General features: G+C 35.6%; 1 protein-coding gene and 1 long non-coding RNA gene across 2 annotated transcripts; both read left to right on the top strand.

Moving 5' to 3' along the window:
- The first annotated feature begins 283 nt into the window (after nt 1-283).
- LOC114257117 (uncharacterized) lies at nt 284-9,781 on the top strand. The gene is made up of 8 exons (XM_082882516.1): nt 284-1,092; nt 5,951-6,098; nt 6,217-6,367; nt 6,487-6,612; nt 6,713-6,793; nt 7,845-8,037; nt 8,117-8,387; nt 9,372-9,781. The coding sequence occupies exons 1-8, from the start codon at nt 871-873 to the stop codon at nt 9,632-9,634; spliced, it is 1,455 nt and encodes a 484-aa protein (XP_082738642.1). The 5' UTR covers nt 284-870; the 3' UTR covers nt 9,635-9,781.
- A 158-nt stretch (nt 9,782-9,939) lies between these two features.
- LOC145796900 (uncharacterized) lies at nt 9,940-10,581 on the top strand. The gene is made up of 2 exons (XR_014337597.1): nt 9,940-10,076; nt 10,352-10,581. It is a non-coding gene; the product is annotated as an uncharacterized LOC145796900 (long non-coding RNA).
- The last annotated feature ends 686 nt before the right edge of the window (nt 10,582-11,267 follow it).

Genomic DNA, 11,267 nt, shown 5'->3' with positions numbered 1-11,267 from the left:
TAAATTATCATATCACTCTCTCTACCTTTCTAAATTTTTTTTTAAAATTAAAAAATTACTAAGCTTTCGTTTGAGAAGTGAGTTGACTTTTTGACTTTTTTGACTATTTTAACTTGGAGCTAAAAAGCCTGATTTGAGTAGAGATTTTAACTTTTTTGTTTTTTTTATGAGAAAAATAATGTAATGATTATAAATTAGATATAATATTTTATTTTATTAGATTAAAAAATTTATTTTATTTTCTATGACTATTTTAACCCAAAAAAAACTTTCAAACCAACTTAAAGTAACATATTTCCAGACAAGTCCCCAGTTAACCCAAAAATTTAAGAAGGAAAGAAGCTTCCAAACGTGCCTTAATGGTTTTTCGTTTTTTTGAAATCGAGCCGGGCTCTACTCTTTCCGACAATAATTTTCATGTTTCGTTAGCCCCATTCCGATCACTCGCCCTTTCACACAGACAGAGAGAGAGAGACTTTTAACCATAATCGCATCTTCATATATAGAAAGAGAAAGGGCAAATTCGAGAGAGTGGAGATAGAAGAGAGCGACTCAGATTTCTATTTCGCTTGATATTTTGAGCAATTTGTCGGAAAAAAACCCTAATTTTTTTTTTTTGAATTCTAAGAATTAGGGCTTATACACTGAAGGGATCGAAGCTAAGATCGAAGAGCGACTCAGATTTCTATTTCGCTTGATGTCTTGAGCAATTTGTTGAAAAAAAAACCCTAATTTTTTTTTTGAATTCTAAGAATTAGGGTTTATACAGTGAAGGGATCGAAGCTAAGATCGATATTCTCAGGAGCAAAAGTGTTATGCTTTTGCGTGAATCGACGCTGATTCATACATATATGTTCTATATCTGCACATATGGTGGGGTTTAACTCCGTAGTTGAAATTGTGGGTTCTGAAATGGAGGGTAGGAAAATTACAGCCAGTCCTCGGCCTTCCTGTGGCCGCCGGGTCGTGGCCAATAAACGGCCTCGCAGCAATAGTGTTAAGAAAATTCAGCGAAGGGAGATTTGTTCGAAGCGTGATCGTGCTTTTGGTATGAGCGATGCTCAAGAGAGATTCAGAAACATTCGGTTGCAGGTTTGCTTCTTCTTTTTGTGTTCTGTTTCTATTGCTTTTTTTTAACCAACCATGAGTAATTGCAACAAATGAGACAATTGAATTTAATATGTGAAAAAAAAAGAAATTAGGGTTTTGATGATTAATTTTTTTCTGGGCTTTCCTGATGAGTTTTTACATATACATGCAAACATTGTGCTCGTTCATCAACAGTGTTGCTCTTTGAGCATCTCCCATCCTTACTCAGTTTGGTCGTCAAATTTGAGTGAAAATTTGGTTAAAAACTGATATAGAACACTCCAATTCTTTCTCATTTTTTTCATCGAATCTTTTCAAAAACTTCCAAATTTATCATAGACCCCGCTTTAACCATTTTTGATGAAGGGGGAAAAAAAAAAAAAAAAAAAAAAAACCCATCTCCAATCCTTATTTTTACAATTTCATCAAATTTGAGTAGTAATATGTCTTCAGTGTTGGGAATTTGGGGAAGGATTTGGTCCATCCTTGATTTGGTGAAAAAATGGCCTGCCTTGATTTGATACAAATTTGATGAGATGATTGGAGCACACTTTTGGCCACTTTTTCATCAAATTTGAATTTGATGAAAAACATTGAAGAAGGATTGGAGAGGTGCTCTTACGAGATGGGCTGTTGTCCAGTTTATCAAATTATTAACTTGCCTTATGAAGAAAGTCTCAGATGTGCTGTTGTCCAATTTATCAAATTATTAACTTGCCTTATGAAGAAAGTCTCAGATTTTGGTGTTGGAGAGATTTCAAAAAAAAAAAAAAAAAATGAAAAGGAAAAATGGATTGGTGGCAGGATTTTCGTGCAACAAAACCATAGGGAGTTTGATGTAATTAGGCGGAGATGCTATAATTTGTCAAACATTTCTCCTTATAGAGTATAGACACTTTGACAGTTTAGAGTGTGGGCGTTTGTTGAGGTCTTTGTATGCCAAGTGTCATGTCTTTCCAAAGGGTATTGTATATTTCTGTTAACTTGTCATTTAGTTTTTGTATCCATTGTCAGAAGATACCATGCTTCTTCCACATAGGCCGACACAAGTGCATATCATATGTTGGAGTTGGATGTACATGTATTGCTGCGTTGACACCTTGTGTTTGTATCAGAAGATTTGGAACAGTATTTTGTTTCCTATTTCAAAATTGTGTGGTCATATTGAGGAGTGATTTTGGGGGTTGCGTTAAGAACATACTATCTACCTTATCAAGAAAATGACCTAAGGCTTGTTGCTAAAATTCGCCGTTTGTTGAGAGAGAGATTAGCAGTGCAGTATGGTTTATCCCACTTTGGCAAAAATCCATAGTGGTACGAGGTTCTTGAACATTACGGAAATGGAAATATATTTCGAAGTTAAGCTGACTTAATGGGGTATGTTATAGGAGAAGGTGATATGGGGAGCTTTTGAATGTGGAGATATACTCCCCCAAGGGTGCCTAATATGCCTATGTTGACACATCACAACATTGGCATGGGTAGGTATGGATTATATTCTTGGACATACACTCAAATTGGATATGATGATCTTTTATATGTGATGATATAAAAAATGAAGGAACAACAAAAGCTTGGAGTTGATACTATATAGGAGTTTCTTGTTTCTTATGAGGGAAGATAGATAGACACCCTTTTATATATATAGACAAGAGTTATAGGTTAGGGGTATACAAGAGTTGATACTGTACATTTTTTTATTGTTTGTAGGTTAGGGATATTTTGGTAATTTGCTCGGTTTTTGAACATGTCAGTGTTTTTAAAAGCTCAAGGCGCACTAAGGCGCTGAAGGTCTCTCGGGGCCTAGGCACAAGGCGCAAGGCGAGGCGCGGACTTTATTGAAGTAAGGCGCATAGTCTTAGTAAAAAATAGAAAAATTAATATAGACTAATCATTGTGTAATGTAAGTGTGATTAATTGTGTAATGTAATGGAAAATAATGTGTAATGGAAAATTACACATTAGCATAGTGTATTAATTAATGAAAAATTAATTAATACAATGTAATGGAAAATAATGTAATGTAATGTGTCACTTTAAAAAATAATTAATGTAATGTAATGTGTCAATTTAGAAAATAATGTAATGTAAAAAAAACAAAGACCAATAGCAATGTGTTAATTATTTGTAAAAAAAAAAATTATTTTGTATTTCTTTAACAAAGACTAATTTATTTTGTAATTGAAAAAAAAACAATTTATTTTGTAACAGAGACCATAAATAATTAAAAAAAAAAAAAAAAACAGAGCAGAGCAGACTGATCAGCGAAGAAGAGAGAAGAAGAAGGAGAGAAGAAAAAGAAGAAAAAATAAAATAAAATGACCATCAGATCAGACGATCGAAGTCGAAGGAGGGAGGGAGAGAGACGATCGAAGTCGAAGTCGAAGAAGGCAGAATGGGAGAGAGAGAGAGTCGATCGAAGTCGAAGAATGCAAAAGGGGAGAGAGAGAGTCTTGATTGAAGTCGAAGAAGGCAGAAGGGGAGAGAGAGAGTCGATCGAAGTCGAAGAAGCCAGTCGAAGAAGGCAGAAGGGGAGAGAGAGAGAGTCGATCGAAGTCGAAGAAGAAGGCAGATTAGGGCATAAACATCAGTCGCGCCTAGCGCGAGCCTTGCGCCTCTCTCGCCTGCTTCCAGTTGCGACTAAGGCGCGCGACTTCTTCAACGCGCCTCGCCTGGGACCAGTTCAGTCGCACAGGCTGCGCCTCGATGAGCCTTGCGCCTAGGCGCGCTTTTAACAACGCTGGAACATGCGGTTTTTGAACATGGACTTTAGGTCCTATGGGTTGTCATATGTAATTGTTTTTTTATTTATGGGTTTTGTTTTGTTTTAATATGTTAGTTTCCAAATAGGAAGTCAAATTCCTATTAGGAGGATTGTCAGCGATTTTGAAGCTTCTTTGGGATGTGTACCTATGAAAGCTCGGTGTAATGCATATATTTTTGTTCTTAATTTGTAGCATTTGGAAGCCTTTAGACTCTAGAACCAGATCTGCATTAGTCCCTAATTCAACCCTTAATCATAATAGCTCCTCTACCCTAGCACCCTAGCTTGCAAAAAAAAAAAAAATACAAAACCTGCAAGGTTATGGTTACGGTTACTGTTCATGGTACCAAGAAGAGAAGTCCCAAAACTTGTTCCATCTTGCTATTTAATTAAGCCCTAATCGTTCCTTCTTTCATATGCTATACAAAATCCTAAATTTCCCACTGGATATTAGCTTTAAACTGCAACAAAACCTTACAAATTTCAGCTTTAAAATCTCTCTACAAGCCCTCCAAAATCACTGGGTGCCTTAGACAGGTTCCTGCTATAAAGTAGTTATGGGGAAAAAAATTATCTGTATTAAACTATATTTGGATTTTGTTTTTTTATTATCAGTACTTGGATTTGTGTTATCTAAATATGAGATCAGGTTGTTAGTAGTGGTTATTTATTTTCTTAGCAGTTAATCCATGTTTATAACTTTAGATTACAAATGTGTTGTAGAAAGTGTTTTAAAAAGCTCTAGGCGCACCGAGGCGATAAGGTTTCCTATAGTCTAAGCGCGAGGCGCAAGGCGAGGTGCGCGCCTCACCAAAGCAAAGTGCAAGTAATAGAAGAAAAACAAAATTATAGAATAGGCAAACTTTTCAACATAACAAATATATATAGAATTTCAAAAATCATAATTATTTCTGATAATCTTTAAACATGATACTCAATCTCCTAAAAACTAGAAATGGAATATCCAACAAAAGATTTAAACGTAACATTTAATCTTTTATCACTTCTGCTCTCTTTTGACCTCGTTTGGTCAGTTTATATTGAAGAATTTTGATTCCCTATGGTATGCTTACAAAAAAAGCACTTAATCAACAGTTGGAGTAGAAAAATAGGTAAAGCCCATGAAGCCCACGCCTCGTGCCTCGGAAAAAAATCCCTCGCCTCAACGCCTAAGCTGCGCCTTGCATATTGCGCCTTGCCTCGACCTGTTTGAAGCACAAGGTTGCGCCTCATTGCGCCTCGTGTGCGCGCCTTTTAAAACACTGGTTGTAGATGACGAAGAAAAAGTTTTTAGGGTGCTGCTTGTAGGAGGTCCTTTGGCCCTTGGAGTAGGCTCTTCCTCTATTTGTTTTATTCATTATGTTATCTTTACATTTTTTAAGGAGGCACACAGCAGAATGTAATTTTAAAAAAGTTGTGTGCTTTTTATATTAGTGAATATTGAAGGATTGGAAGGAATCTTTGATTTTGTCCTTTTTACGTCTTTCGGCATCTTTAAAAAGAAACTGTGTTTTTTTTATGTGGTGGTGTCCAAACTCAATAGCTCTAAGTGGTCCAAGAGATGGGTTTGCTTTTTATGGTTCATGTTTTTGTTTGTTTTTGGTATTCTAGATTGGTTGAAGTTGCTTCTTTTTAGGAAGGTAGAAATTGTATCTATTTTTCATTTTGCTTTTGTTTTGAAGCTGATTAAGTGCATAGAACAAAAGGATGAAGCCACTGGCATTGGGATTGGATGAATTTGGGAATGCTTTGGGAGGGAAGTTTTGTTTGTGTTTACATTTGCTGATAAAAAATTGGGATGATACAATTGTTGATTGGAGGATACCTAAGGAAGATGTTGCGATGCATTGCATCTGATCTGGCATTTACCGAAACTCAGGCCACAGTCAAATTATATGATTTGAATTTGTATAAAGTTCAGAAATTCCTATGCATTATGTACATATTGCCTGAAATATTTCTCAGCTGAGAGAATGTTCGTACTTTATTATTGGTCTAGTCATGTCCCCTGTAATTTTTATAACCTGTCTAGGTCTATTGTTTCTACATATTTAATTCTCTTCCTGTGATATTCTTTTTGTACAAATATTTTGTCAGGAGGAATATGATACTCATGATCCAAAAGGACATTATGGCATGGTGCTATCCTTTCTAAAAAAGAGGTCAAAAATTATCGAAATAGTAGCTGCCCATGACATTGTCTTTGCGCTTGCACAGTCTGGTGTTTGTGCTGCATTTAGCCGAGGTAGAGCCCTAATAACTAACCATCTTTCTGTTTATGTGAAGAATATGTGGTTTTATTCAGTTTATGTTTCCCAACTTTAAGAAACATGGACTTATACTGTGTTCGTTGTTGGATGCAGAGACTAACCGGAGGATATGCTTTTTGAATGTCAGTCCTGATGAAGTTATACGAAGCTTGTTTTACAATAAAAACAATGATTCACTCATCACTGTCTCAGTTTATGCTTCAGACCATTTTAGTTCTTTGAAATGCAGAACCACAAGGATTGAGTATGTGAACCATACCATTTGAGTTGCCCTATTTATATATATATATATATATATATTCTAATATTTATTATTTTCATGTGTTTCTCTCACTAAAAGTTCACACTGTGAAATGGTTCCAGGTACATAAGGAGGGGTAAGCCAGATGCAGGCTTTGCTCTTTTTGAGTCTGAGTCTCTGAAATGGCCTGGTTTTGTGGAGTTTGATGATGTAAATGGGAAGGTACTCACTTATTCTGCACAAGATAGGTAAATATTCAATTATTTTGGTATTTTACATGCTAACATGTGACTGTTATGCACAATTTGCTTCTTGATTCTGACGCATATCCTTCCATTCTTTTTTCAGCATATACAAGGTGTTCGACTTGAAAAATTATACGTTGTTGTACTCCATATCAGATAAAAATGTTCAAGAGATTAAGATCAGGTACCTTATGTATTTTTTAGGGGAAATTGCAAGACATTGGGAAGACCAAAAGGTGGGGGGTGCAACTTTTGCTATGGTTTCTTTGCACATAAAAAGTTGCACCCCCCACGTTTGAAATTATTTTTGGTCTTCTAAATTTTGCCCCATTTTTTTTTAGTTTTCGGCTCTGGCATAGAGTTGCTAATGATTGTTGATAAGTAAATTATGAAGTACTATGAAGCACAGGCATTTCAAAATAGGTGCCGTAGTGGTGTCAGACATAGGGACACGTTCGGGACACGCCAAATTGCGTGTCCCCTTAATTTTATTATTTTTTTTGATGGAGACATGCCGGGGACACTTCGGGGCGTGTCCCTTTAAATTTGTATTGATTTATTTTTTGTAAGGGACACGGTGGGGACACACGTGTTCAAATATGGATAATCTATCAATTTGTTTAAATGTTGTGGTTTATATATATTGAATTAATATTAGTTTTTATTAATTTTGATTTTTTGGTAACATAATATTAATTTACATAGCAAATATATATAATAAAAATAATAATAATTTGCCGTTTCCCCTGTCGCATTTGTGTCTCCATTTTTTTGAAATCATCGTGTCTTGTGTTCGTGTACGTTCTTCATAGATGAAATACGTATCATGTGAAATTTGTTTGCTTTTATACATACACCTCAACTTTGGGGGTGTTTGGGAAGAGGTTTGGACTAAAATAGCCCACTAAAAGACAAAATAGGCTAAAATAACTAATAAGACAAACTGTCACACTTAACCCATAATCATTTCACTTTTCTCCCATAACCATCAAATCAACTACAAAAAAAAAAGAGTCAACCAACAACTTCCCAAACACAACTAAAGTAGCTAAAAAGCCAAATAGCCAACTAAAATAGCCAACTTTCCAAACAAGGCTTTTATAAATTTGAATGTTCAGTCTGTTAGATTGTGCTTAGATTTATGAATATTTATAGGTAGTATGTGTTGGTGGGTGGTATTGCTTCATATGTATGATCTTAATTCTTTTTTTTTTCTTGGGGTTTCTTAAAAACAGTCCAGGCATCATGTTGTTGATTTTTTCCAAAACTAGTGGCCATGTTCCTCTTAAGATTCTTTCAATAGAGGATGGCACTGTTCTCAAAACATTCCACCATCTCCTTCATCGGAATAGGAAGGTGGATTTTATTGAACAGTTCAATGAGAAACTTCTTGTCAAGCAAGAAAATGAGAATCTCCAGATACTTGATGTAAGCGTCTTTCTTATCTTATTGTCTCGAAATATATTCATGTTAATCTATATCTAATATCTGATATTTGTTGTCACAGGTCCGCAATTCTGAGCTAACAGAAGTTAGCAGAACTGAATTTATGACTCCATCAGCATTTATATTTCTGTATGAGAACCAGTTGTTCCTGACATTTAGAAACAGGACAGTGGCTGTTTGGAACTTCCGTGGGGAGCTCGTAACTTCATTTGATGATCACCTTTTGTGGCATCCTGACTGCAACACAAACAACATATATATCACAAGTGATCAGGATCTTATAATTTCTTATTGCAAAGCTGATTCTGATGATCCATTATCAGAAGGAAACGGTAAATCACCTGAAAAAATTGGTTATTATTACTATATACTACTAAGTAATTTATTTTGAACCCCCCCACCTTTGAGGGTTATATGGGTTAACCTACAATGCCAAATTGATTAGAGACTTAAGAGGGAAAAAAACATGCATGAAATTCTATCGGAATCTGATGTTTTGTTGAACTTGGATATTATTGCCTTGTGAAGTTCAATGGCATCATTTGCTTGTCAGTGGGTTGGGTGTAAGAGAAGATTTGCTTCTTTGCATTTTTCATGCACCTTAAGATCGCTAGTTGTCCCAAAGGTTTAAGCTGTTAAACAATGGCTAGATCAAGCTCATACCCTTTCTCATGTTCAATTCTCTTTTGCACTTGGAGAGACGACACAAAAAATGATGCAACTAACATAATGGGAGAACAAACACATATGATGAGACTTGAACCTGCAATCACATGAACCAAAGCTTTGATGCTATATTGCCTCTTTTGGGAAGTGGCTTATAAGCTAGTTTATCAGCTTTTTGGCTTATTTGGGTCACATTAGCTCTCTACTTTTTGCACGTCTTTTCGTAATAAGCCAAAAAAAAACCAACTTATTTAGCACTTTCCAAAACAACCCCACTAATTGTTTTAAAATTTTAAGCCGTATAGGAATGGGCTGAACACAATATATATATATAAAGCTCTCACGTGCTCCTATGATTTTTGACTGTCTGATGATTAACATATCTGAATCATTTTCTGATTAGAAGTGTGGATATGGTTAAAGGTGTCACTATTGCCTAGAATATAGATTGTTTTTTCAGTTAATGTTATTGCATGATAGATTGTACCATTGATCTGGCATTTTCCAAGTGTGATTGCATCTAAATTTAAAGCTCAGACCAGTCTTTTTGTTGCTTTTGGTTCTTTCGTTTTGTTTGTTTGTTTTTTTGTTTGGGTTTTTTTCTTGTTCTTTTTTATTTTTAAACAGTGTATCCATTGATCATGCTGCAGGGTCTATCAATATCAGCAATATCTTGACTGGGAAATGCCTTGCTAAAATACAAGCAAGCAACAGTTTTCCCATGGATGAATGTAGTTGTAGTGGATGTTGTACCGGAAGGAATTGCAACTCCAAGAAGCGGATCCGAGCTTCTAGGATTAGAAGCACAGTTGCAGAAGCCCTCGAAGACATCACTGCTCTCTTCTATGATGAAGAACGTAATGAGATCTATACTGGTAATAGGCATGGCCTGGTCCACGTGTGGTCTAACTGAAGGTTGTATCTTCCCTCGTGCCCTTTCAGATTCTATGATTGTTCTTCCAGATGTTTAATTCATTTTGCCTTCTGCTCCAGAACTACCTGGAACTGTACTATTAAAATGTTCATTTAATAGTTTGTGTTTTTCATTGCTTTTCATTTATCACTTTTGTTTCTTTCTTTTATTCTTTTTAGGGACGGTTTTTTCCCCTCCCTTTTCTCTAAAGTGATTTCCCCCCTCTCCCTTTTATGGGTATTGGGGTCGGGCATGTTAAAATGTTCTGTCATGTTGTAGATGTGCTTTATAACTTCAGGCTGTGCAGATGAGCTGCAGGCAGATATTTGAAGTAAATGAATAGCTGCTTGTGGGCATTTAACTTCTAAAGATTGCTACATGTTCCAAGTGTTCCTGTACTATGCGGGGCATGATCGCATTTTGCATTCGCTTTAATCTTAAGGTGAGCTCTATCTCGCCTTCTGTGAGTCATTGGAGCCTCCGGCTAGCATATGATATTACTAGGCAATGTGGGGCCTAATGCTTCTAAAAGTGTAAAATACATCTCTGGCTTTTAAAGCAATGCGTTTTATGACTTTTTCCACCCTCCAAATTCAATTGTGTTAATTTAGTTTTTAAAATTTTCAATTTGAATCAAATTAATCCAATTTCAGACAAGGTGTTAAAATTGTCCTTGGCAATAGGTAAAATTAATCAGGTTTGCCCGTCTGGTTTCAGCTCAAGGTGTTACCGGGGCCATATCTGGTGGCTCGTGGTGGTGGTTGTGGTAGTTTTGTTGCTGGATGAGTCACTGATTGTCTTTTCGGTGCTGTGAAATTTCTGTGAGAGCAATTTATTTATTTATTTTCCTCATTAGGAGGGTATCATTTGCCTACTGCACTCTTAAGCAAATTTGAAACTAGTGTGATGAATATTATGATGTCCTCTCCTACTCTCTCCCAGTTTCATTATCTCTAGTGCCATTATGTAATCTGACAATAAGGGCTTTTCTGAATTTGATTGCCATGGCATATCTAAAAGACAGTGTGACCTAAGTAGATATGTAAACAAGCTCAGAGTATGACGTGTTGCAAAATGTGTTTAAAGGTGGTTTATTCATTTTTTTGAGCCTATTTCAATGAGATTTAAAGGAGCTGATAACAAGTTGAAGTATCTTGATTTTTTTGTAATGTATATGCTTACCGAGTTAAATAGTAGATTGTTTAAATTTGATTTGAAGATTTAATTAGTTCTAAAACGTGTTCTCTATTTGATTTGTTTATATAACGGATAGATTTCAAATAAGTTTTATAGAGTCAAAAATGAATGAAGATTCAATAACTTGCTTTGTTTCAAGGTAAAATTTATTTACCCCCCCATGTGGTATGATTGTAGAACATTTTACTTCTTTTACGTTTAAAAATAGCCAATGACGCTCCATGTGGTTTGGTTGATTTTCCCCCAAATTGCACTTTACCCCTAATCGCACTTTATTTTTAAGTGGAATAAGTTCTCCAAACATTTTAATTCATCAAATAGTGGTTTGGTTGTTGAATTGAATATTTGGAGTGGTGGTAGTTGTATTTTCTGTCAATAGAGGTGGAAGAAGACACTAATGCAGTAAGGAGGGTATAAAAGACAATTTACATTTTCT

Source organism: Camellia sinensis, chromosome 8 (assembly GCF_055761805.1).
Source record: "Camellia sinensis isolate YWXY chromosome 8, ASM5576180v1, whole genome shotgun sequence".
Classification (NCBI taxonomy): Eukaryota; Viridiplantae; Streptophyta; class Magnoliopsida; order Ericales; family Theaceae; genus Camellia; species Camellia sinensis.
Note: the sequence above shows the minus strand (reverse complement) of the source record. Positions and strands in the feature narration are given on the sequence as shown.

What these genes read in the sequence shown, in the direction of transcription:
- LOC114257117 (XM_082882516.1), top strand. Translation starts at nt 871, where the DNA reads ATGGTGGGGTTTAACTCCGTAGTTGAAATTGTGGGTTCTGAAATGGAG. An exon ending in TTGTGCTGCATTTAGCCGAG is followed by an intron (nt 6,099 to 6,216) that starts GTAGAGCCCTAA and finishes TGTTGGATGCAG; the next exon opens with AGACTAACCGGAGGATATGC. An exon ending in TGCAGAACCACAAGGATTGA is followed by an intron (nt 6,368 to 6,486) that starts GTATGTGAACCA and finishes AAATGGTTCCAG; the next exon opens with GTACATAAGGAGGGGTAAGC.